The sequence below is a fragment of the Zingiber officinale genome, chromosome 6A, assembly GCF_018446385.1.
Source record: "Zingiber officinale cultivar Zhangliang chromosome 6A, Zo_v1.1, whole genome shotgun sequence".
NCBI lineage: Eukaryota > Viridiplantae > Streptophyta > Magnoliopsida > Zingiberales > Zingiberaceae > Zingiber > Zingiber officinale.
In genome coordinates this window covers 119,824,273-119,850,381 of record NC_055997.1, presented here as the reverse complement: position 1 = coordinate 119,850,381, position 26,109 = coordinate 119,824,273, and the positions used below count along the sequence as shown (strand labels likewise).

The 26,109-nt window shown below is 40.6% G+C and overlaps 4 protein-coding genes and 2 non-coding genes across 7 annotated transcripts; 4 read left to right on the top strand and 2 right to left on the bottom strand.

The window, feature by feature from the left end:
- Positions 1–8,339: 8,339 nt before the first annotated feature.
- LOC121997761 (acyl transferase 7-like) lies at positions 8,340–10,240 on the bottom strand. The gene is made up of 2 exons (XM_042552378.1): positions 9,726–10,240; positions 8,340–9,338 (listed from the first exon to the last, which is right to left on the bottom strand). The coding sequence occupies exons 1-2, from the start codon at positions 10,158–10,160 to the stop codon at positions 8,499–8,501; spliced, it is 1,275 nt and encodes a 424-aa protein (XP_042408312.1). The 5' UTR covers positions 10,161–10,240; the 3' UTR covers positions 8,340–8,498.
- Positions 10,241–12,090: 1,850 nt separating this feature from the next.
- TRNAD-GUC lies at positions 12,091–12,162 on the top strand. The gene has a single exon. It is a non-coding gene; the product is annotated as a tRNA-Asp (tRNA).
- An 84-nt stretch (positions 12,163–12,246) lies between these two features.
- TRNAD-GUC lies at positions 12,247–12,318 on the top strand. The gene has a single exon. It is a non-coding gene; the product is annotated as a tRNA-Asp (tRNA).
- A 1,981-nt stretch (positions 12,319–14,299) lies between these two features.
- LOC121997760 (GDP-fucose transporter 1-like) lies at positions 14,300–15,964 on the bottom strand. Its single transcript, XM_042552377.1, has 3 exons — positions 15,879–15,964; positions 15,691–15,790; positions 14,300–15,481 (listed from the first exon to the last, which is right to left on the bottom strand). Exon 3 carries the CDS (start codon positions 15,462–15,464, stop codon positions 14,433–14,435), a length of 1,032 nt encoding a protein of 343 aa, XP_042408311.1. The 5' UTR covers positions 15,465–15,481; positions 15,691–15,790; positions 15,879–15,964; the 3' UTR covers positions 14,300–14,432.
- A 445-nt stretch (positions 15,965–16,409) lies between these two features.
- LOC121997759 (V-type proton ATPase subunit c''2-like) lies at positions 16,410–19,935 on the top strand. Of its 2 annotated transcripts, XM_042552375.1 has the most exons (5): positions 16,416–16,659; positions 16,768–16,845; positions 19,074–19,244; positions 19,328–19,525; positions 19,615–19,935. In XM_042552375.1, the coding sequence occupies exons 1-4, from the start codon at positions 16,556–16,558 to the stop codon at positions 19,497–19,499; spliced, it is 525 nt and encodes a 174-aa protein (XP_042408309.1). In that variant the 5' UTR covers positions 16,416–16,555; the 3' UTR covers positions 19,500–19,525; positions 19,615–19,935. The 2 variants fall into 2 exon arrangements, with proteins under 2 accessions (XP_042408310.1, XP_042408309.1); XM_042552376.1 differs by having other exon boundaries at positions 16,410–16,659; positions 19,328–19,935.
- Positions 19,936–20,565: 630 nt separating this feature from the next.
- LOC121997758 lies at positions 20,566–22,918 on the top strand. Its single transcript, XM_042552374.1, has 8 exons — positions 20,566–21,051; positions 21,140–21,277; positions 21,373–21,441; positions 21,668–21,739; positions 21,825–21,907; positions 21,994–22,125; positions 22,355–22,568; positions 22,653–22,918. Exons 1-8 carry the CDS (start codon positions 20,662–20,664, stop codon positions 22,695–22,697), a joined length of 1,143 nt encoding a protein of 380 aa, XP_042408308.1. The 5' UTR covers positions 20,566–20,661; the 3' UTR covers positions 22,698–22,918.
- The last annotated feature ends 3,191 nt before the right edge of the window (positions 22,919–26,109 follow it).

Sequence of the window (26,109 nt, the reverse complement as noted above, 5' to 3'; positions counted from 1 at the left end):
CAACAAGTGCGAGTCTGCATTAACTTCCGTGATCTAAATAAGGTCTTCCCAAAAGACTTCTATCCCCTGTCCCGGATAGACCAAATGGTGGACTACACGGCGGGTTGCGAACTGATCTACATGCTCGATGGATATCAAGATTACCACCAAGTGCCGCTCGCCCGGGAAGATAAAGAGAATGTCAGTTGGCTAACGGAACTTACAACTATAAGGTCATGCCATTTGGACTAAAGAGCACTGCCGCCACTTATCAATGACTGATGAACATGGTGTTTCGATGGCAGATCGACCACAACATGGAGGTATATATCGATGACATCTTGATAAAGTCTCTTTGAGGCACTGACTTCTACGTAAATATCGAAGCCACCTACTAGACCTTGAGGGCATATGGAATCAAACTGAATTCAAATAAGTACTTGTTCGGAGCAAGGAGTGGCTGCTTCCTAGGCTATATCGTCATCGAGTGGGGGATCAAAGTGAATCTGAGCAAGGTGAAGGCGTTGCAGGATATGCCCCCGCCCAATAACTTGAAGGAGGCTCAATGGCTGACCGGACGAATCACCGCATTATCAAGGTTCATCTCCAAATCGTTTGACCGAAGTCACCCGTTCTTCAAGGTGTTGCGCCAAGCGATGAAGTTCTAGTGGGACGCGGAGTACGACAAGATGCTGGAGGAACTTAAGAAGTACCTTACCTCTCTACCTGTATTGGTGAAACCCAATGCCAGTGAGTCGCTCTAGATTTATCTGTCCTTAACAGAGTATGTGGTTGGCTCGGTGTTGGTGAGGTAGAACGACCTTGAGCAACAACCTATATATTTTTTAAGTCATATATTAAAAGATGCAGAATCCTGTTATACAAGTTTTGCTGGTGGCACACATCGATAGGATGAACCGAATAAGTTTCTCGATCGATTGGAGGACATCACTGACATAGTTCCTCCGATCGAGCGTCACACCAGCCAATGAGGAGGAAGCTCGCTTGTTGAAAAAGAGGGGCAGGGTGATTCACCTTGATGGGGATCAACTATATAAAAGAGTTTTCTCAAGGCCGCTGCTCAGGTGTGTCGGATCGGAGGACGCTGAATACATCATACAAGAAATGCATCAGGGCTTCTGTGGAAGTCACCCGGGCGGCAGATCACTGTCCCGAAAGATCCTCTTTGCTGGATATTTTTGGCCCACATTGCAAGAGGATGTTGTTCGGATAGTGGCCACTTGCTTATCTTGTCAAAAGTATCATAACATCTCGCACTTACCCACCGAGGAGATGAAAGTGTCCATGGTGTCTTGTCCGTTCGACCAGTAGAGCATGTATATTGTTGGGTCATTTCCAATAGCAATTGGTCAGCGAAGATTTCTACTCATCATAGTAGATTATTTCTCAAAATGGGTGGAGGTCAAGCCGCTAGCCAAGATAACCGATCATATAGTCATCAAATTTATATAGCAAAATATCTTATGTCGATTCAACATCCCTCGCCGGCTCGTCTCAGACAACGAAAGACAATTCGCAGGATGGAGACTCAAGGAGTTGTGTGAAGGCTATGACATTGCGCATGCTTTCACCTCAGTGGCCTACCCCTACAATAATATCCAGGCGGAAGTCACGAACACGGAAATTCTCATAGGGTTACGGGCTCGGCTCGACCATGCTGGAGACAGCTGAGTTGATGAACTCCCAAGCATATTATGGGCCCATCACATCACACCATGGGAAGCGACCGACGTCACTCCATTCTATCTGATGTATGAAAGTGAAGCAGTGGTTCCAGTGGATGTCGGAGTAGAGTCTGACTGTGTACAGCTCTACGACAAGGGAAACGCCGAGCGGACACTTATGGAACTCTACTTGGTAGATGAAGCGCGGGATAAGGCCGTCGTTTGGCTCATGTGTACGGGCAGCACATGAAATAAAACTATAACTGAAGGGTAATTCCAAAGTCATTCTAGGTCATCGATTTAGTTTAGTAGAGAGTGAAGCTGGTCGATGACAACACTATGCTAAAAGTCCCATGGGGAGGACACTACAAAGTCATTCAGAAGCTCCGCTCGGGAGGCTACTATTTGCAAGATGAAGATGGGAGAAAGCTAGAGCGACCTTGGAGCGCAAACCATCTCCTGCCCTATAGGGCTGGGTGAGAAGTGCGTAGTTAAAATTTGAATAAAATTATATAAGCATATGTCCTGTAAATGCAGGTGAACAATGAATAAAATTTCTAATTGTCTCAGACTCTTGTGTCGATCGACCAAGTTAAAAGTCGAGCTGTGACTATGAACCCTTGTCTATGCCTTTAAAAGTCGAGCAATGACTATAAACTCTTGTCTACGTTTTCAAAAGTTGAGCGACGACTATAAACCCTTGTCTACACCTTCAAAAATCGAGCGGCGATTATAAACTCTTGTCTACGCTATCAACAGTCGAGCGACGACTAAACTCTTGTCAACGCCATTAATAGTTGAGCGATGACTATAAATCCTTGTCAATGAATCAACAGTCGAGCGACGACTATAAACTCTCGAGTCTACGACAACAACCGAGCGACAGCTATAATCCCGAGATTAAAATCAGTGATAAGTTATGTGAAGACTATAAACATCGGTTGTGTGGCTGATTGGCAGGCAAGGTCCATGCTTACAAAAGGAAAGAGATCGATCGACGTACGCCGAAGGAGATGACCGGATGGTTCGTCAGATAGTTACATTGACGAGTGGAGGTACAAGAATGCATATTAGAAAATTTTCACAAAACACTAAAGGCGGTTGAGATGCTTGCTAGCCCACTATGCTGAAAGGCAGTGAGTGCATGGAGGAACACTTGCAAATTTTAACAAAAGGAGGATATGCCGAATGGACGTTCATTTATTAACACTTAGAAAGTTTTTTACAAAGCACCTTGAGAGGGTACAAAAGATAGCCAGCAAAACAAAAAAAGGATTACTTGAGATAATTGAGCATGTCGTCCGACAGCGACTCGATGAGCTTCTCTCTATTTATGATCTTGTTGGTCAGTGTGAGAAGGAGATAGCCGCCATCCTTCAGCTGTTGGAGGGTTCCATCGATGCCAAAATTAAAGAGGCGGAGCGCCCGATCAGTGAGCCTGTCATGGTTCAAACGGAGATAATCACGCTTGAAGACTTCAAACCGACTGGGCTCTACATCTTGGTAAATCTTGAAGGCCGGTCGGGATGCCTCCAACTCGGCCTTCATCGAACTCGGCATCCTTGGCATCCAACTAAAACTTAACGGTTACTTGCTCCTCTGATCGGCTCTTCCGCTCGGTGACTAGAGCAGCCTCAACCTCCTTCATATTTTGTGTCAAGACCCTAGCCTCTTTATTTTTAATATCTAAGTCCCCTGTGGCATGAAGCTTTCGAGTATTGGCAATGTTGATTTTGGACTCAAAGCTGCTAGCTTGCTTATTGAGCCACTCAATTCGCGAGGCTTGCTCAACACTCTTGTCCCGCTCAGCTTGAAGCTGTTCGGAGCTCCTCTCTAGACCGGCCTTCAATTGGGCTACCTCACCAGTCAGCTACTCTAAACGTGTCCGGGAGGCCTCTTATTGGTCGCTCGGAGTGCGTAGTTGTTGGACTTCGTGCTCTAAAAAGACTAATCTCTGGCACATGGTCAGACTCTCGACCTAAAACTACAGAAAAAATAAGTTTAGTAAATGCTAATCGGGAAATAAATAGGTGAGCATAAGGATAATATACGTACCCCAGTAGCTTTTTGGGTATGGTTGTCCGTAAGCTCCCCCGGGGAGATGGTCGTCATGCGGGCCCTAGCATCATCCCATACTTATGCCAGTGACCTTTGGATCCGAATCTAGTATTCGGAGGAACAAGGCTCAGCGTCATCCGGGTGGCGCCACTCATCAGTGGGCAAGTAGATGATGTCGTTATGTGCCTTTAGCCGCTAGAACCATAAGGCTCTAAAGTCGCTTTGCTCGTGGACTTGGGCATCGAGGATGTCCGGATAGAAGAAATATGTGCACTTGACAAAGAGGAGTGAGGAGGCATATACGTAACAGGCGGCGCGCATACGGTCCCCGATGGTAACCTGGACAAAGAGGGTGTCCGATCGGATAACACGGATGTAGGAATCGGGACAGACACCGGCTCAGGGAAGGCGGGTGATGAAGTTTCCCCCCACTCGAAGGAAAGGCGCAAACCAGTGTGTGTAGGTGTTTGTAAGGCGGAAGTGGTCGATTGGGAAGAAGCTTCCTCGCATTGACTCTTATGTCGTATTAGAGGTTCGCCTGAGGTGGCCGATTCTGAGGGCACCGCGATCGACAACATTGAAGGCCGATCAGGAGGGAGGTCAGTTGTAGCAGCTGCGACATCGCTAGTTGCTGTTTGACTTGCTCCAACATCACTGGCCAACGCGTGGGTCCCTCCAACTTTGCTGGTCGATCGTCAGATTGCTCAACCGGCTATAAGCCGTGACTCTGTAGCTCGGCAATATCCGTTGCATTAAACTTTGTATCCACAAGCCTGCTCTTGCTAGTCAGACGTGCCCTCAGTATGATTTGACCTGCAAAAAAAGAAGAAAAATCAGTTAAATTCAAAGATGAGAATAAGACAGAGCGTACCTAGGGGCATGGGCAGTTGTGTGCGAATCGGGGTCAACCCAAACTCGTAAAGGACACTCTCCAACAGTAGCTGATGGATGTGATACTTCTGACTAGTAAGGCGAAAGCTATTTGGATATAGTCCGATCAACTTCGGTATCTCTCGAGCGACGGAGGCTACATCACTTCAATCTGCCAGTTGGTCGGGAAGTCTGGCTGAGCGGAAAAGTGAAAGAAAAAAATAGTGTTTCTTCCCGCGTTTATTGGAGGTCCACATTTTATCAAAAAAGACAGAGTTCACTCGGGCTTGGAATAGAAAGGTCCCAGGCTCGGACAACTTGGGATAATAAAAATAATGGAATACCCGAGGCGTTAAGGGAATGTCGTGCAGACGGAATAGCACGACCACCCCCACACAACAATCTAAAGGAGTTCGACACTAGTTGATGCAGGGAGATGTGAAAGTATTTACATGCGGTGGAGAAAAAAGGGTGAACGGGGAATCGGAGACCGACGTAAAATTGGTCCTTAAAGAAGGACAGGAAGCCTATAGGAGGTTCATGAGGCCGGTCATAGGTCGAAGTTATAGCAATCTGATAGTCGGAGGGGAAACAATAGGTGAGTCTCATCTTATCAATCTCATCGCCATTAAACTTGGACCCGGTGGAAGTGTATTAGAGCTCGGGAACAAACGAAGGAGGTTGAGGGGATACAGCCATAAGAAATCGAGAAAGAAACGAAGCACGAATTCAACGAAGGAAAAACGGAGAGGCTTATTGAGAAAGGTTGTCGGCAAAGATGAGGAGGAGAAGAAGCTTTACAGAATGTGCTCAAGATGGAAAACGCGAGGAAGAATGAAGACGATAAAGCCCAATAAGCGATCGCTCCGAGCTGTCCGATCAAGGGTTACGAAAAATAAGGACAAGATTTGGTCGTGGAATTTAAAAAGGCGTCTGTCACATCACCAGCGGATATCCGCCTGTCACATCAAGTGTGCGACGGTAGATCATGGGACGTGTGGCAGCCAACGACGAGAAGTATCAATGGGGTTTAATTAAAAGGCATGGGTGGTGTGCTCGGCCATAAGGACCAGAGATTTACACAGTCTTCAAGAAATCGAGATGGCGTCAACAACTATTACGAGGCGCTCATCCAAGAGAGCGATGAGATGTGAAGAAATCGCTAAGTATCGCTGCCAACCACTATTAGTTGTTGACGCCTCGTAATAGTTGTTGACGCCATCTCTGACTATATGATAGCCGAACGGCGACTCAAAAGCCAGTCCTATGGAGTAAAAGTCGAGCGGCAACTACACACTAAGGGTAGTAAATGTTGGTGCAGTGAGCACCAGATGATCGAACCTGAGTTTTGATTATGGCAAAGGGCTCAAAGTTAAGTGGTGGTGTTATCTAACAAAGTTCATGGAGCTTGCAGGAAAGTCATAAGTGATACTTAGGCAAAAGTCCTAGCTGCGGTTAGGCAGGTAAAAACCCTAGGGGGTGGTAACCCTAGGTCATAGGGGGTGGTAACCCTATGCGGGAAGTCTTGGCAGGTCGATGGCTTCAGGCAAAAGTCCTAGGGGGTGGTAACCCTAGGTGAAAAGTCCTGGTGTCGCGAACCAGGTGAAAGTCTGGACTAGCCGGGAAGCGGATGTCCAGCAGAAAGTCCGGAAGCGTCAAATGCCGAGCAAAAGTCCAGTCGATCTGGAGGATCGTACTGGCAACAGGTAAATCTCCTTAGTGGAGTAGGTGAGGACGCGTTCCCCGTAGAGGGAACAGTAGGCGTCGGGTCGACCTAGGGTTTCCGGTTGGAAACCTGAAGTCAGACTCGGACAGTCCGGAGACTGTTAATACTTCATTTATAATATCTATTGTATTATGTGCTAACTTTGTGCTGCAGGGTAGTGTTTGGGACTAACGTATCTTGCAGGTGCAAAGGAGCAACTTAAAGCCTCGGATGAACAGTGTCCAAGGCGCCTCCATGGAGCTTGGAGGCGCCTCGGATGCAAGGCTGGAGCTGGCTGCGAGAGGCTGTTCAAGGCGCCTTGATGAACAGTGGAAGGCGCCTTGAACAGATGAAGGCGCCTGGTGAACAGTGGAAGGCGCCTTGAGTCTGTGATAAGATTCGACCAGTTCGCTCCTCATCTCCCCGGCTGACTCGGCTGTTCAAGGCGCCTTGGTGAACAGTAGAAGGTGCCTTGAACACCCTTTATAAGGGGTTTCGACCAGCAGCTCCTAATAACAACTTCCAAGCAATCTTTCTGCTACAAGCTGCTCACGAGACGATCCCGAAGTGCTGCTACGAGACACCGACGACCCGGAGCTCCGAAATCTTCAGATTACGATATTGTCGTCGGTATAACTGTACTTTTTCATTATACTTAACTGTAATACTTGTACTCTTGTCGAACTTATAGTTGTTGCCCACGGAAAGCGATCAAGGATCGCGGGCCTTCGAGTAGGAGTCGTCACAGGCTCCGAACGAAGTAAATTCTCTTGTCTTTCTGTGTGGTTGTTTACTTTCCGCTGCGTTATTTCTCCGATAGATTTTACGATTCCGATAATCGAACGATTTTAGCCACGAGCGCTATTCACCCCCCCCTCTAGCGCGTCTCGATCCAACAGTAAAAGGAAGCCGAACGACAACTAAGAAGATTTTATAATCCGATCGAAAACTCGAGAACATAGAATGCTTGATCAGGAGGTCACCAAAGACAGTACTTGTCTAGTCAATTAGACTTACAACCTCTCCTTTGACTAGGCTTTAGGGGAAGGCTTGTGATGCGGTGATAAAGGCTCCACCTAGTGTGGGTCAAGGGCGGAGGTAGCAGATGGCGTGGAGGTCAAAATTAAGGGCAACGTGGAGGTCAAAGTCAGGGCGGTCAACGCCAAAGAACTAGCGGGCTCACCAAAGGTGAGTCAAGCGGAGGTCTACTACAGTTGTTGGTCGGGCTGAAGTGTCCGATTGACAAGCGGCTTGTTCGAGCAGGACGCTTGTACAACCAAGAGCACTATGGTAAAAACATCATATGCTCATCATGAAGCGAAGAATGTCAAGGCGACTGAAGCGCTCTCCCAGTCGGGCTGAAATAATCTACTGAAGTAAATCATTGCATGGAAGCAGCGGAGGTCTACCGAGCGGGGACCCCTAACCGAGCAGCCCCTTTGCTCGGTCCAGTAGTGGGACCCCTCTCATATCCATTGATGTCTTTTTGGGAGATAGTGTCACAGACAACGAGACATGATTAACATGCGGATCATACGACGGAAGCTTCTACTGTCTTATCAGAGATTTGTGTGTCCCGTTAAGGTATGGTGTCAGAGTTACTTTTCTGACATGTCCTTTCATAGAACAATTTGGAGAACGTGTCTACGTCCTGAGAAGTGTACATGTCGCCCGCTGGGGCGCTATATAAAAGGAGTCTATGCACCGGTGGAGATATACGTTATTCACTATTCACATATGTGCTTACTGTTGTTCCGCCTCCTTCTAGTTTTTTGGTGATTGACTTGAGCGTCGGAGGACCAACGCCGGGGACCCTTTTCCTAGCTTGGTACTAACGTTTCTTGTGTTGTAAAATGAAAAGAGCTCTACACACGATTAACCCAAAAGTTATATCTCTAGCTAGCTTTCTTCATGATTTTCGATAAGATCAGTGTGGATGAATATTCGATGATAACTGATTAATCTTTGGAGTTAAACCAGGTTTAGTGATGTAAACTGTAAAACGACCAAAGTTTAGCGGTGTAAAGACAATTTCAACTATCGAAAAGAAGATAAAAAATCATATACAACGAATTGATGAAAAAAATCCACAGATTAATTAAAGATCACATAATTTTTTTAAAATTAAAACAGGAAAAATAATAAATGTTAAAAAAAAAAGAAATTCGATAGAGGCGACGCCGTTGGGCGGTTTACAGAGATCAGCTGAAGCTCATCATGGATTGGCGGAAGGCGGCGACCTGATGGCGGGTGACGCACTGCGTCATGAGGCGCGCGCCCTGCTTGGGAGCGGAGGGGCGGACGAGGATGCAGGTTGCGATGTAGTCCGCGTTGGTGAGGGGGACGACGTGAGCCGGTGGTCCCCAGCCATAGTCTATCTCGGCGAAACCCAGCCTGGTCCAGTCGGAGACGAGCAGCGACTCGTAGGCAGAGGTCAGCTGGTACGGATCCTCCTTCAGCTCGCCCTTCGCCCACTTCGCGTACTCCACTGGCAGCCGCCGCTTGGCGTCCTTGATCAGCTTCACGATCTCAGCGATCGAAGCTGCGGCGATCATCCCTGCCGCCGCCTGAACCTTCATGATGTAGTAGCAGTTGCCGTAGTAGCCGCCGTTGGTAGGGAGGACCTGCTGCAGCAAGCGGCGGGTGTCCATGGCGAAGCAGAGGTGGACGTCGACGTCAGGGGCGAGGCGGATGACCTGCGTCCGGCACTTCCAGACCTTGGCGACGATGACGTCGAAGGAGGAGCAGCGGTCGCCGGTCTGATCGAAGAACTGGGCCTTGAGCTGGCCGATGAATTCCGGGGAGATGTCCATGATCAGGTACTGGAGGTGGACGTCGGTGGGCAGCGCGCACGGCCCGGAAACGAACTTGGGTGGGTTGGGGATCGCGTCGCGGCACCACACCGGCTCCACGGCGGGTTGCGGAACCCCGCGCGCTAGCTCGGCGATGGCGTTGATGAATTGGGCCGCTCCCGGGCCGTCGGAGATCGCGTGGCTGAACCGGAAGCCGACGACGAATCCGCCACACGCGAACTTTGTCACCTAGAATTTGGGGTAAAATAAAAATCAAATTAACCTGCAACAAAATAACAAAATAACTTTTTTCTTGAAAATTTCAAGGTCCATTTATTTGGTTCAATTTGTATCTTTTTCTTACATTTAATTTTTTTTATTACAGAACAAAAAAAACAATATTAGGTGAAGACTGATGTTGCAATGCCCCAAATTTCGCATCCATCAATGAACTCGTTTTTAATAATGCAGGAAGTCAAATTTTGAATTTCTTTTTCGAATATTTCCCCGTCTATCAAAACCTAGATCTACGAATTCGACGATGGTGGACGATTGCCCCAATTTCCACTACTTCAATCTAAAACTCTTACTTCGATCCAAAGACGAAATCGTCAAAACTAGAAGAAGAGATCGAACCTGGACCATCAAAATCAAGCTATCCTCTTCCGCCGGATCGATCTCCGGAGAGGGGCGGGGCAGCAGCTCATCTTTAGGGATCATCATGGGGTGCTCCAAGTAATCCACTTCTCGGAGGCCACACTCGGCGCCGGCCTCCACAAACCACACCCCGCCCTCGTTGCAGGAGAGCTGCAGCTCGCCCTGCTCGGTCTCCGCCAGCCTCCCGGCGAGCGGGTAGTAATACACTAGGGCCTCCGCCAGCGCTGCCCGGATCACTGCCGCCGGGTCCCGGCCGCCGCCAACGCAGTCGAAGACGTGGAGGGATTCGATGAGGGCGCGCTGGGTGGGGTATCGGTCGAGCCAGGAGAGGCGGAGGTGGCCGGCCGGTGTTGGCTCCGCCGGGACCACCAGATCCCACGACAGCCGGGTCACCGCGACCTCAGTCCCGGCCATCGCCGCAGCGCAGGAGGAGATCGAGGTCAAACGGAATCAAGCAACAGGAAGCGAAGGAAAAGCCATGGAAATGGGGAAGGCGAGGTTAGAGTTTATATAGACGGAGGCCATGGACCACTTCGCATTCTTCGTATTGCAGCAAGCACGTGCCTTGGAGGAAGTCTAATCATCGCTAAAAAAGATATTTTTTAAGTTAATTCAAAATTAATTAAGGAGTTGTTGCTAATCAATATCACTTTGATAATAAAAAATAATAATTATTGTTATTAATATTTTTTATAAAGCGTCGATATTAGTTATGTCACTATGCGTGCGAAGCTCATCCACCAGCGACCCAATTGCGACACTTGACCCACCCCATCCATCCTGTTTCCTAGAGCTGATCCTTCCGTTTCATCTTTTGTACTGTTTCCGCATAACTACTAAGCCGACTCTAAAATTGCGATCAAGATGTTAGAATTTGCCTCGTCTTTTTGGAGAAATTATTATTTTTTTTATTTTTCAATATTTTTGGATCATAAGCCTTCTTAATAGTAAACGAAGCCAAATTATAAGCAAAATCTACGTGTTTATGAGGTGGCAATTAAAGCTTAGGTAGCCATGAGTCAAAGATTGAAAGAGTAAACACATGTAAATATCTATTGGCTAAGTCAAATCAGGTTAATGGCATGTTTAATGCGAAATTTCAACAAAAGGTTCAACATTTTAAACAAAAATAGTTAAAATTTATTATTTTATAAAATAATTTCAAAATATTTGACCAAGTCAATGTTTCATGTAGTGTGAGATAGGTCTGGTGCAGTTTTTTTTTTTAAAAAAAACAATATTATTTATACTAAATTTAATATTACAGGCACATTTTTTTTTTTTACTTTTGGATAGATTTTAATTAGTCAATGAAAGTTGGACATCTTTGCAAGCAAAATTATTATTAATTTTATTTTCCTAAAAAAAAATACAAAGTTTCTCTTGATGATTCAAAATGTCAGAAACATACTAAATATACATGCTATTAATGTACATGAAACAAACATTAAACTAAAAGTTATTTATCAAATATTGAATTGGATTCTTTCTAAGCTTTTGCTTCAGAATCAGACATATACTTCTACTTGCAAAACTTTAGTAAATAAATAAAAGAGTTTTTTTTTCTTTCCCCATTTGGTTTTTTTTTTTCATATTTACCATTATGACAGGCAGTGGAACTTTAGTAAACTTGTTTGGATGTATTCACTTAAGCTAATAAATTATACCAAGCTAAATGGATTAAAATAAAAATATCCAGTTTATTGATTTAGTTTAGCCTGTAATTTAGATAATTAATATTTGGTTTATATCTGAATTTATTATTTATGTAAAGAGTTAAAGTTGAACCAAATGGAGCCATTAAGGTTAGCTACATTAGTATGGTTTTGTGTTGTTATTATTTCGATTTGCTAATTGAATAGTATGCAAATTTGTTAATGATCTACAAATTGAATAGCATCCACAGTCCGACATCCACATCTAGGTAATGCAGTAATATGTCCCTGAGTTAGGATATAGCGATAGGGTATTAAGATTGTCACTTAGGCATCTGTAATTCGAGCTCTAGTTATGATAAATTTGTAAAAAAATTTCCTTAAAATGGGACATCCAACTAAAGGATACTGGGTTCCTGGACAATTCGCTGCGAGCGCTTTCCGATTTACCCTGACAATAGGTGTAAAACTTTTGTGAGGACGGACCGATCACCCCAGGCTCGACGTTACCCAACTTAATTAGTCATTTTTTTTTTCTTTTTTTATTTATTTTTTTTTTTTTTGCAGTCACATTGCATTTTTCAAAAAAAAAAATTATGGCGGTATCTATTTATATAAAATCTCGTAATCTAACAAAGGCGAAAATGAATTTAATTTATAAAATAATATATCCTACACTAGCATCAATAGTCGTTGTAGTATAGTGGTGAGTATTCCCGCCTGTCACGCGGGTGACCCGGGTTCGATCCCCGGCAACGGCGTTATAGCTATTTTGCCCTTTTTAGATATGAGAGAAGAAAGTATTTTAATATATATTATCTTATAGCTTACATTCTGCACCTCTTGTCGTTGTAGTATAGTGGTGAGTATTCCCGCCTGTCACGCGGGTGACCCGGGTTCGATCCCCGGCAACGGCGTGATAATTATTTTGTCCTTTTTAGCTATGAGAGAAGACAGTTTAATTAATTTAGATATGTTTATAGAATAGAGTTAGTATGGTCGTTGTAGTATAGTGATGAGTATTCCCACCTATCATGCGGGTGACTCGGATTCGATCCCCGGCAACGGCGTTATATTTTGCCCCTACTATGAAGGAAAAAAATGGATTTAATTTATAATAGTATATCTTAACTCAACATCTATCCTGGTAGTAGTGACGCGGATTTGATCCCCGCAACGGCGTTTATCATTTTGTCCTTTTTCTCTAAAGAGGGAAGAAAATGATTTGGAAAAATAATTTCCAATTAAAATTTCAAATGCCGCTTAATTTTGCCCTTTTTCCCTAAAGAGGGAAGAAAGAGATTTTGGAAAAATAATTTCCAATTAAAATTTCAAATGCCACTTGTTTCCTATGAACGATTTCTTTGGTCGCACCGCGCACGCGTTTATTGTTTAATTTGGACGAAATCAATAATATCCATAATTTAGAGAGAAAGATGACCAAATTCCGAAACAATTTTTTATTTATATAAATTTAATTAATTCTTGTTTTTCTTCTCTGCAGTAAAATGATGTTAACCACCTCTCTAGCTTTTATTGCTTAATGAGGCAACGGGTTATGTGTCCTTAAAGTCACATGTCATAAAAAGGAAACCATTAAATTTTCAAAATTAAGATTAATTGTCTCTGATTTAAAATAACATAATAATGGAATGGAGCAAATGCAGCGCTCCATCTCAAAAATACATCAAAATTATAATGAATGTGGATATATTGCAATGCTTATTATGCCATAAATAAATTGTGATGTCATCCTTAATATAAAACTGGAATAATATAAAATTTATTATATTTTTTAAAAAAATATTTTTGTATATTGAGTAACAACATCGACTAAATTAACTACACATGAGTTTAGTAATTGAGATGAGTTTAACAAGAAGCTCAGATATTATGTAGAGAAGTATAATAACAAAATTTAACACACACCTTTTCTTTCTTGGCTGAAGTGTGACATAATTTCTAAAAAGGATTCGATAACTTTAGGATGAAGGCAAAGAAGAATGTGTGTGTGAATCAATCATTTCATCTTCAGGTATTCATGCATCGATCTGAAGGCCTGTTTAAGTTTACAACTTGGCACCACTGGAATGAGTCGACACAATCATGAATTCGGAATAGGCCCGAGTTCACATAAACATATGATCCAAAGTCATGAACTCATAAAGGTAATGGTCAGGTCTGAGAGCACATGAGCATACTTAAGTTTTATTTTCTAAATATCCGTCGTCTACTTAACTTAGCACTAGCTTAAACAACCTTGATGATGCTGAATGGAGCTTATTCCTCTCTAAGCTTAAATGTGATTCACAGAATCCTTGCATCTTTGTTGCCTTATCTTGTTGCCACTCAGAGTTTTCCTGCTTATCTCGATCCTTTCAAGCTAGGTGAGAGTGTACATTATTACACTTCATTTATAAGGCATGGTATTCAAACTCATAAATATTAGACTTACGGTTCAACAATTCAAGTCAATGATCTGAATCCACCGACTCTTATCCAAGTATAAGTAGGGAGTTATTAAGGCAACCATGGTACATATTTTACTTAATCTAGATTTAATGAACCAGTTTATCTCCAAAGTTATCTAACATCTGGTTGGATATTATGCTTAAAAGTCATAAATGATTAGTGACAGCTTACAAGTAAATGTAAGTTGTCAATCCTAATTATGCAGTCCAGATAACTTTTGTTGGGTAATCAAGAACTCAACCAATGGACCCATGCCAAAATGTAATACAGAGAAAAATTTTAATAGATATCAAGCACTGAATGATAATTTCAGAGAGAGTGCTCTTTGAAAATTAGAAAAAGTTCTTCCAAAGATGTAGAATGACATTACAGATGAAAAACAATTAACCTAAACAGTCAACAGGAAAACCAATTAGTATGAAACTGTAAATCAAATCTTACCATAAAATTCTAATATAATGAATCATCAAAAGTTTTACCATATAGGAAAAGTAAGTATTGTAGCACAAGTTTGCCTACAAGACAAGAAGGAAACTCTACTACATAGAGATCATACAGCTTAATTCTTGCCGGAGAGACCTGACTGTTCGTTTTCATCTCCAGAGTCAACCTTAACTGGTACACTTGCTTGCTTAGGAAGTGCAGATCCATGCGGAATTGGTCCTTTGCCAGTAACTGATTGTTGATACAGAATCCCCCCCACAAGTGTTAAAAGCAAGCAAACTAAACCAAGTGGGCTTGCATGCTTATCCCATATCAATACATTGATTGCAACAGTAAGAAACTTGTTGACAACACCTGTAACTGTAAATGCAGTGGCAGATATTGCTTTCCTTGCCGCAAACCCAAAGAAACTGATCAACAATCCAAAAACACAAGATAAAGCTACTGCCACAAAAGCAACAGAATCAAACCAATTCTTTGAATGTGATCCATATGCAGCAAAAACATCTGTGTATTCTCCAGTAATAATCCAAAAGATCGGTGCCATCATTAAGGACAGAAGATTGTTGTAGAAGACAAAACCCCATGTATTCAATCCTAGGTTTGTGACCATGTGCTTGATGTAAACCATCTCAGTTGTGATAGTTACCAAATAAGCAAGGGCCCAAGAGTATGCAGTGAGATTGAATGCTGAATCAGTCATGACATAGCCAACTGCACCAGCGAGAATAACCACAAGAGAGAAGAAAGTGAACTTTGAAGGGCACGGCTGTTTTCTGAAGGTGGTATCAGCAATGGCAACAAGGAGGGGAGTTAGGGACCGGAACACAATGAAAGTATCGACATTCGCATGCCTTAGGAGATTAGTATTGGTGAAAATGGCTAGGTAAAAGACAGTTGCTGCAGGTAAAAACTTCTTGGCTGTCTCGAAGTTAAATGAATCATGGTGGAGAAAACCCAGCTTCCCAAGAACCCAAACACCAAGAGCCGAGGTCAAGTACTGCAATGCCGTCAACAGGCCAGGATAATTGAACATTGTAATGGCAAACTTATTGATGACAGCGAGCAAACTAGAACAGAGAGCATAGCCTACAACAAGGCTACTCGTAGCATAATATTGCTTGGAGTCAAGTTTGGTGAGGTCCATGATTATGTTCTCCGCTTCTGCAAGCACCAAAGCCAATCTTGTTTCAAGTTTAATATTTCTACCTACTGGAGCCATTCAGCACTATAAGGAAACAAAAAGCTGAAATCTTTTTCATTTTAGGCACAAGCTAGATCCAAAGCAAAAATCAGAAATATAAAACAAAGGTTTTAGCATCTTAGACTAAGATCCAGATAAGAAAACCGTAATAAATCAACATTTATCTTGCCTCCTTCTCTCCAGAAGAAGAGATCAACTTCCGCAAGGTATGATTCCAGGGAGTTTTGATATCTACGTCTTCGTCGCAGCCACAAAATTTGGGGGAAATGCTGGTCAACAAGTGAGAAAACATACCATAAAGATACGATCAAAGATCATGACCGAGAGAAAAGTGATTTGATACAGCGAATCGCAAACCTAATCGTAAAAGAGCCGCAGAGGAAGAAGATGCAGATTATTCCAAACCTCGAACTCCAAGTCTTAATCTGCGCGATAAGGAAGTACGAGAAGAAAACTGTATTTATCGTTTCGGGAATTTTACATTTTAGACCCTAACGTAATTCCAAGGGTATCCCCACATGCGGTGTCTAGAACAAATCAATTAATATTATTTTCATCGATTTTAGTTAATTTTGAAATTATATTTTATATGTTTCGTGGATCAGGGTTGGTTGCCTCACCGTTGACATAGTATAGTTTATTTGTATTAATAATTACTTCAATAATATAAATATTAGAGTCAATTTTTAATGAAGGTAAAATGTCTGATCTTCCCATTTATCATCACGCTAGGACAAATGCCCCCAGAAAGTATGAAACCGTCTAATAGTTTTACCTTTTATTTCAAAAGTGGCTCAGGATCCAAACTTCCTGGTAAACAATGGCAATCTTGAAAGGGTGTTTTCCTGAAATAATTATAAATTTTATGGCAATTTGGACAATCTCTAGGCAGGAATACTTGCAAAACGCCCCTTGTTTCCCTTAGGGCGAATCGTCCTTCCCCTCTTCTCGCCCTCGCCCTCCCCCTCGCCCTCGCCCTCGACCTCGACCTCGACCTCACCCTTCAAGAAGTCTTCTCGGAAGGGATTGCTACGATGACGAGTTCGTGGTTCCGCGCACTGACGCATATCTCGCCCTACACCTTCGCCTCCATCGGCATCGCCATCTCCATCGGCGTTTCCGTCCTCGGTGCTGCCTGGTTCGACGAACGAATTCCTTTTATTTTTCCTGTTAATTTTTCATTTTTTTTTAGTTTTTACTTGATCTATCTAATAAATTTTCTTTTGTTGACTCTTGATTCCTCCAGGGGGATTTATATTACCGGGAGCAGCTTGATCGGCGCAGCGATCAAGGCCCCCAGAATTACATCGAAAAATCTTATCAGGTGCGTGTTAATTTTGTGTTCTTACTTCGTTTATGATCTATATTTACTATTTCTATTTTGCAATAAAAGGTCCTTAGACACGTTTTTCATCACTGTATGTATATGTTGGAAATATAGGTTTCCATTTTCTTTAATTCTCCTAGAGGTTCGATAGCATAATAAGATCTCGTTTTCACTGAATGGAGATCTGCGTACGTATTGTGGTCAACTCGCTGTTGTTTTTACATGTTCTTATAATAATTGATTATTTTTATTTTGCCCTTCCATAGGCAAATCCTCCTGTCAAAGTTGTGTTTGAATGGGATCTTCTTGACTTTGAAAGAATTTCTTATCTATTTACTGCAATTATTTATGGCACAATATTTGCTCACCTTCATTTTATTACGTCGTTCATTTACTTGGGCTCGTAGATTTGGCATCTAAACAGTCCAAGCAGTGTAGTTTTTGTAACTGGAAAAATGTGGAATTGTAATCAGATTTCTAGGAAGATTGCAACTGTAAGTAACTGGAAAAATGTGGAATTGTAATAAGATTTCTAGGAAGATTGCAACTGACCTGGCAAGATATGGGTGCTCATATATAGCTAGGTTTTGTTGGTCTAATCGCTAGGATATGCCCTCTTAGAGGAATGTCGATAATCATGTATTAGAACGTTAAGAAATTGGTGGAACTTTTTGGTTTTAACCACTAGATAATGCCAAATCACATTAGATGTGAGACTAACCTTGTTCGAGGTGGGAGCAACAAGGTTAATGTCATCCATCCCAACAATGTCGTTATGTGGATTCAAACTCTACACATTCATAGAAAGCCACTTAAAATTCAAACTCACAAGTTGGAACTCTGTGTAAGCTAGTGGCACCTAAAACCTAATCCAAAAATTTTCTCCACAAACTGCAATGCTTTCTGGAACCAACTTAGAGATTTTTGACAAAAACATGCACCAATGCTACCTATAGAATTGATTTTATTAGAAGTGGAGTAGTTGTATAAAATGATTGTGTTTAGTTATTATGGTATGATCAATTATCTTTTTCTTTTGGGGCCCCTTTTTTTGGCATAGGAATCTGAATTCTAATTTTATGAAATTCCAAGTTTTAAATACATAGAAAAGACTTGTTCCCCCAAAAAAAAGGTAGTGCCATTAAAGAGGGAAGCACAGGGGTGGAAAATTTTGATCCTTTTGTACCATATGATCTCATTCACATGACCTTGAATGTGCAAAAATGTAAAATAAAAGTTTCTATGCTCATATCAAATGGAAGTAGAATCCAATCACAAGAGAGGGTGAATCGTGAGCTAAATAAAATCTAGGAATGTTTCTGGGAGAATAAAAATCAAGATGAGACATTGATACTAATAAGCATGACAACAGATCTACAAGTTATGAGTTCCATAATTATACAAGTGATGCTTGCTAGAAATCTAGTAGCAATTCACAAACATAATAATATGAGTGCACTTAGATATCAGAATTTACAACATGCAGCTATTATAACATTTATATCTTAAATTGAAACGAAAAACAAAGCAAGAAAATTGAATGCTTAAATAATGACGATGCTGATTCAGTTGCACAGGGGTTTGATTACTTGGATGGAAGATACAAGGGAAAGGATCACAAAATTACATACAAGACTCATCGGCTGTATGATCTTCTCCATCCTCTCCCTCATAAGTTTCATCCAAGTAATCAGGCTATAAGATTCAATCCTCTACCTAGACACATACCTAAGGATTTCCACACACAAAAGTTCAATTGATCATATAAGTAGTTTAAATTTGGCAACTATGGCTTTTCAGTTTTTTAAGCGTTTGTAAATGAATAATCACCGATTTCTTGTCTGACATTCCTCTTACCCCACTAGGTAATGGGGCTACATGAATCTATCTCATAACTCAACTCTATAAAAGGCTTAATCACTAATAATATTTCTGTTATATCTTCCTTTATTTTGATATTTTCACACTTTTAACACTTAAATTTTATCTTAGCACTGATGTAAAAGAACTTACACAATTTGATTTGACACCTATAAATAAAAAGCAAGATTATGTGTAATTTTGGCTAGCGTACTCTATTTTGACTTTTTCTGCATATCTTTACATACTAATCCTTTTGCCACCAGTTAGAGTATGCTAGTTAACTTCTCGGAAACAATACTTATCATTGTTATTTTCCAATCCTAGCATTTATGATGCCTAAAGTGATTATATGTTGTCTTCAGTGTTATCTTCTGCGAAGCTGTCGCTATATATGGTGTCATTGTTGCCATCATTTTGCAAACCAAACTGGAAAGTGTTCCTACATCAAAAATATATGATCCTGAATCTCTTCGAGCTGGATATGCTATATTTGCCTCTGGGATTATTGTGGGTTTCGCTAATCTCATGTGCGGGTATGTTCTTCCACATCCATCTGTCTTACAATTTAAGTTCAAGTGGATCACAGCTTGTTGACAGATTCACCATCTTTGCACAGCCTCTGCGTAGGAATTATTGGGAGCAGCTGTGCTTTATCTGATGCTCAGAACTCCACGCTTTTCGTAAAGATTCTGGTGATTGAAATATTTGGAAGCGCGCTCGGTTTATTTGGCGTGATCGTTGGTATAATCATGTCAGCCCAAGCGACATGGCCAGCTAAGACAGCATGAGCTATTCCTTCTCCATTGAGCTTGTGGTTGTATCATCTGGAATCATAATAATCACCAAATCAACTGTTATTGTAGTTGCTGCCAAGTTTAATTCGAGATTCTGCATTTTGTGCAGTGGCGTCTCGACTCTGAGGTTTTCTTTTTCCTCCTATCTTTGAAGCCAAATAATTATGTTCATGGCTGACTCGACAACTGGTTGACTTTACCACCGGTGTGTAAGAATCTACCGTAAGAACTATTCATGAACTCAAAAATTCTACGAATTTCTTGTAAATTATTCTATCTGCTGTGCATTTTGGAGCAGACTCGTTGAAATGATAGATGAGTTATTTCCGTATCACTATGTAATAGCACCGTATGGAAACAATGGTCATCATTTGTATTTATCCAAAAATACTTTTATATTTTTATCTATGAAAAATATTTTAGTTCTGTATTTTGGCCCATTTAAACGAAGAAATAAATAAATTAGAGCATGCACTGAAAGTAAAAGTAAATGCGAAGGGCCTTTTATATATATAAAAAAATTGTAAAATTTTTAAAAGAAGCTATTTGGCAAACTGCGTCAAAAAGACGATAAAGTAGTTTTAGTGGTGGCAAAAGACGAATTTGCTCGTTGCCTCGCTGGATAAGAGCATCCACAGTTCCACTGTGACGTGTAGCTGGGAGAAACCTCCCTCTTATAATGGGAGGGAGATTTTTCATTTACACGAAGAAATAACTCTGTGGTTACAAAGCCGTTTTTTCAGAGCCGCTTCTTTGTGGCAGCTGAGAGAAATCTTTATGGGAGGGAGTTTTTTCATTTACATGAAGAAGCGACTCTGTGGTTACAGAGCCGGTTCTTCGTACTTTTTATCTTTTTTTATATATTAATTTTTTTAATAATTAAAAATAAATGAAAATCTATAATTTAATTTCAACAACGGCTATTTTTACAGAGCTGTTTCTGTATGTTCATTGAACGATTAACTTTTAGTCATTGTTTAACATTTTAATTTAATTTTTTAATATAAAAAAATTTATAAATATGAGATCTATTTTATTCATTTGATTGATATGAGATTTTTTGATAGTGATTTATAACTTTTGATGTGGCCGGACGTGACAATGCAGCAGCTCTCAATAAGCTCTCTGTGGATGCCCTAAAGTAGTTCGGAGAGAAATGATGTGCGCAGCTTTCTCCGATCTTCTCCTCCGTCAGGTGACTCAGGTCCCCGCCGGCCTCCGGCTTCCACCCGCCTCTGGACGAAAATGCACCAGATCTGTTCCTTTCCTCTTTCGACGACCTCTCTCGGGGAGAAGATGCGCTGCGGCTAGCGGCTCGGTGGAACCGGCCACCGCTGGCGCCGACGCAAAGGCGCTGGTGGAATTCCTCTACGACGACCTCCCCCACATCTTCGACGAGCAAGGGATCGACCGGACCATGTACGACGACCGCGTCGTGTTCCGTGATCCCATCACGAAGCACGACACCATCGACGGGTACCTGTTCAACATCCGCCTCCTCAAGCTCCTTTACCGCCCTAATTTGTATCTCCACTTCGTAAGGCAGGTAATTCTAACACGAAATTTTTAATTTTTCTTCTTCTTCTTTTGGATTCTAAATTTATTTCTAATTTGAATTCCCATCATTCTCATAGACGGGACCCTACGAAATCACTACACGATGGACTGTGGCGATGAAGTTTATTCTTCTTCCATGGAAACCAGAACTCGTCTTTACAGGAATATCCATCATGGGCGTCAACCCTCTAACTCAAAAGTTTCGCAGCCATGTGGTCAGCTTCTTTCTGCTCGATCAATTTCCATATTGAAGACTTTTGAGTTCTTGGTCTTTCTGTTGATTGGAAAGTGTTTGTCTTTTTAATTCCAGGATCTTTGGGACTCGATCGAAAACAATGACTATTTCTCTTTTGAAGGTTTAGTGGACTTTCTGAAACAGGTATATCTTCATTTATAATCACCACAAAAAAAAAATTGCTTTAGTAACCAAAAAAAATTGTCACTGAAAATTTTGGTTATCTGTCTGGTTAAGCCCAGTGGTTAAAAGATTTATTGATAGAATTATTTTTTTCGTCTGATTAGTCTCCATTTGTGATATGCCAAATTGTTAATGTAGATGCATTACAATTATCTAACACTCAACCAAAGATTGTCATTCTCTGTAGCTGCGAATTTACAAAACTCCAGACTTGGACACTCCTGAATACTTGGTTCTGAAGAGAACTGCAAATTATGAGGTACTGTTCTATTGTTGTTGGTACAATTCATTCAGTCTTTATTCTGCTTTAGCATCAATGTGCTAATCTTTATCTTTTCTGACAGATAAGGAAGTATGAACCCTTTGTGGTGGTCAAAACTAAAGGAGACAAGCTATCTGGCTCATCTGGCTTTAATGATGTAGCTGGGTTAGTGTGAAACCTTTAATTCAGCTAGAATTAACAGTTTGTTGATTTTTTGCTAATTCTATGTATCCTTAATATGTGATCCGTAGGTATATCTTTGTCAAGAATTCGTCAGCTGAAAAGATCCCTATGACCACCCCTGTGTTTACTCAGGCTATTGATGACAAATTATCAAAAGTTTCAATTCAGATTGTTTTGCCGATGGACAAAGATTTGGACAGGTAAGTTTGGTAATGCCACTTCAGCACATCACCATTTATAATTAGTTTCTATATGTTGTCCACCGATAAGTTGTTATCAGAGTGGAGTAGAAGAAGATTTTAGTTTTTGAATATTAAGAAGTGTGAATGTTCTCATAAGATCAATATTTCTGTTGGTTCATCCGTTGCCTTCGTAGCTTGATGTGACTTGAATAAACTTCTTAGCTTATAGGAAACTTCATTTGTTCAGGTTACCATTTCCTACTGCTGAAGCTGTTATCTTGAAAAAGGTGGAAGGTGGGATTGCTGCAGTGACAAAGTTTAGCGGAAAACCAACTGAGGAGATTGTGCTTGCTAAAGAGAAAGAACTACGGTCTGCGTTACTTAAAGATGGTCTGAATGCTCGAAGCGGGTGTTTGCTTGCACGTTATAATGATCCTGATAGCACATACAGCTTTGTTATGGTATGGTTTCTCTTTCTATACTCAATTTCCTATTTAAAGCTCCTAATGAGTATGATCTTTTTATTCTATTTTCTGGGATGGAAGAGGAATGAGGTGCTGCTATGGCTAAATGAGTTTTCACTGGAATAGAAGTTGAGATTGCTGCAGAGAGACTTCCAATGGTTATGGTCTCTTCACTGATACGAACCAGAAGTCCTCTTTTTCAAGTCCTTTCTCGTGTGCAAAATTTTAGTTCATTCTTTGCTCCTCGTCATTTGATCAAGAACTTGTTTTTGAAATGATATTTGGAAGCCTTGAGAGATTCCTTAAACGGTATATACATATAGTTGCAGATTTGTTTCATGACATTAGGTTTGTTTTGTTTTTTCTTGTGTTCTGTTTATTAGGAAAAAAATTGGGAAGAGGAAACTGAAGAGAAAGTTAGAAATAAAAAAAGATATGAAAATTTTCTTTGTAAACAAAAATAATTTTTTTTTGTTTATGTTTGAAATATGCTATCTTGTTTATTCAGAAGGAAATTGGAGGAGAAGGGAAAGTTGTTCTTCAATCCGACTATGGTCTGAATAGGATAGCAATCTGTTTAAACTGAACCGACCAAATTGATTAAATCGAAAATTGAAACGATTGATTTTTTTTTTGAACCGACTGAATTTTAAAAAATGTCAAATCGATCGATCTCATAAAATATTGATTAATTCGATTTTCGATTGAAATAATCAAAATTTTCTATTTGATATGATTTCGATTTGATTTGGTTTCAGTTTGGTTCAGTTTAACTCATCATATCACTTCAGCTTGATTCGATTTAATTTTGATTTAATTTAGTTCAATTCATAATGAATTTCTATTTTCAAAATCGAAATCAAATCGATTGAATCGATATATTTAAGAAAAGATATTAAAATTTCAAATTAACCGAATTAAATTTTTAACTTCCATTGATTTAATTAGTTAATTTAGTTTAACCAATTTTTACTCATCCGAGTAGAAATGAAAAAACATAAAATTATATTCAAAATTAATCAATTAATTAAATTAAGATAAAAATTAATGATTTATTCTTATTTTTTTTCTTTATTAACAAGATTTTTGGTATTTTAGATATAACTGCAATATTAAAATAATCTGAAATATGCTATTTTTTTAATTAAATCAATAATTGAATGAGCTAATTAAAAAGTTGCAAATTTAATAAAACTTTATGATATAATAGTTTTTTTCAATAATAATCGATGATTTATTTAAGGATAAAAAAATGTATAATTATCAAAATAAATTTTACCTAGCAAAGAAAACATTTTCAATTTTTATAAACCTGAATTCAGATCATTATGGTATTAGGATAAAATGACTAATGAAAGGACGAATATGCAATTAAATGAGTCGGTTTGCTATTATTAATATGTCAAGTTTTTATAAGTAAATATATCAGCATTTATATCTACATGAATACCAACAAATAAATACTAAAATATTAGTAATAGACTAATATTTATACTCGATGATGTACGAAAGACCAAGAGACTGTGAAATTACTTTGACTGGAAGTAGAGATGTGACGCTCATATTAATTTTTTATGGACTCCGTGTAAATTTATAATATAGATTACGTGAGTATCAAATCAGGGAAGAGGTCCTTGATGTTAGCTGTCCAACGCTCAAGTCAATCATCGATAATGAAGTGGAAAGTGAAGTAACAAAAAGACTATAGTACAAACAGTGAATATTGTATGCCTCCACCGAAGCCTGAACCCCTTTTATATAGAGCTCCGGTAGTGCGTATGCACGCTTCTCAAAGCTTTCGCTAAAAATATTTGTCAGTACCTTAACAAGCCGAGTATATATTTAAAGTGATAGTAGAAACTTCCGTCGTACGATCTTCTGACAGTCCATGTTCGGTGTCAGCGACACCAACTCCCAAAAGGATATCACTGGATATCATCAGAAGTGTACTGCTAGGTCGAGCGGGTTGATCGCTCAGTCATAATTCTGCCACCCTGGCGTCCGTCCGACCGACCAAGAATTCGCTATTTCTCAGTGTATGCCTGCTCGACCGAAAGTTTACTTTGTCATTGTCAAAGTTTGACGCTAGGTCGAGCGGGGGCGTCGCTCGGCTGAAGCTTGTTGCAAGGCTAAGCGGAATAGCTGCTCGGCCGAAGTTGAATCCTGCACATCGATCTTTGTTGTCTGGCCGAGCGGGGTGACTGCTCGGCTTCTGTTTCTGCACATTGTCTTCTTTGAACGTCGGTTGTTTGCTTGCTCCTTGCGTCGAAGGCGACGATGGGTGGGTCCGGTGGGATCCTTATTCCCGATCGGGGCATACTTCACCCGACCGATAGATGTCATCCACTCATTGACCGTCTTAATTTTGACCTCCTTAGATCTCTATCATGATAACAAGGTGGGATATATCTTTCATCATCATCGTATCAATAACATTTAGCAATATTGTACGATTGGAATTGGAGGCGAAAAATGATATGATTGGATAAAGAAAAATGAACTGCACATCGAAAGTTAGGATTACAAGAAAAATTACATATTAAAATTGACCCATTCGTTGCTCGATCTGATCTCCTCACGACCATCGATTCCCCCCAAATCTCTCTCTTCCTTTCCTATGAATTCGATTAGATCTAGATTTGCATTTGAAAGACTACTCTTCTCCTCCTCATACAAATACAATTAAATCCTTGTAATTTCAAAGTACGTACGTGCACTGAAAGCACCTCTCCCTAAATTTTCAATCATGGATCGATTGGGAAGAGATCGGAACAGATCAGGTATCATTTTAATTCCCTTGATCAAATTCTGTTCTTCATCTCTTTTTTCCCTTTCTTTAGTTTTTAATCATTCTCAAATCACTATCGATCAAGTATATATATATCGCACGTTGAAGTTAATAAAGCTGGAAACCTTCATCAAGTTCATCTGTTTGTTGGAAAAATGGTTTATTAATTTGTGTAGCATATTTTCTGAGATAGTATAAATATGATTCATTAATTGTGGCACTTGAATTTTTTTTTTTGTGTTTTTTCCTTCTCTGTGTGATCTAGAGACCCATTAAGTTCTCTAGGTTGACTCGTACCCTTCCATGACCAACGTCACCCTCCTCCTTCACCGTGTCGTAGCCACCGCCCTCTTGTTCCATGTCTGATGCCTCACTTTCGCCGCCGCGCGACCTCTCGTTCACACCTCTTCCTTTGGCCTTTTCATATATTAAAATTTAAGGAAGCGTATCTAGCCAGTATCCTCAATGCCACATGTGCAGCACGACTATGGCCCTCATAAAAATACCACTCTCGGTCTCGTCCTTCTTTACAATATATGGTAATTAAGATTTCTGTGTTTCTATATACATCGAACTTAATCTGCATCAATCAAAGAATCTAATTCTTATCTAGCACTAGAATAATACAAAACTTGAATTCGATACCATTACTTGAGTTCATAGCTAATGATATTAGCTCTCTTATTTGTTGTCAGAGTTTCGGCAAGCACATAATGATTATCTATCGGCATCGAACAACCTTCCTTCTCA

Coding starts and splice junctions, on each gene's coding strand:
- LOC121997761 (XM_042552378.1), bottom strand. CDS start 10,160: ATGGCCGGGACTGAGGTCGCGGTGACCCGGCTGTCGTGGGATCTGGTG. Junction 9,339..9,725: donor GCTTGATTTTGATGGTCCAG/GTTCGATCTCTT, acceptor CCCAAATTCTAG/GTGACAAAGTTCGCGTGTGG.
- LOC121997760 (XM_042552377.1), bottom strand. CDS start 15,464: ATGGACCTCACCAAACTTGACTCCAAGCAATATTATGCTACGAGTAGC.
- LOC121997759 (XM_042552376.1), top strand. CDS start 16,556: ATGACGAGTTCGTGGTTCCGCGCACTGACGCATATCTCGCCCTACACC. Junction 16,846..19,073: donor ACATCGAAAAATCTTATCAG/GTGCGTGTTAAT, acceptor TGTTGTCTTCAG/TGTTATCTTCTGCGAAGCTG. Junction 19,245..19,327: donor TTCGCTAATCTCATGTGCGG/GTATGTTCTTCC, acceptor ATCTTTGCACAG/CCTCTGCGTAGGAATTATTG.
- LOC121997758 (XM_042552374.1), top strand. CDS start 20,662: ATGATGTGCGCAGCTTTCTCCGATCTTCTCCTCCGTCAGGTGACTCAG. Junction 21,052..21,139: donor ATCTCCACTTCGTAAGGCAG/GTAATTCTAACA, acceptor TCATTCTCATAG/ACGGGACCCTACGAAATCAC. Junction 22,569..22,652: donor GCACATACAGCTTTGTTATG/GTATGGTTTCTC, acceptor CTGGGATGGAAG/AGGAATGAGGTGCTGCTATG.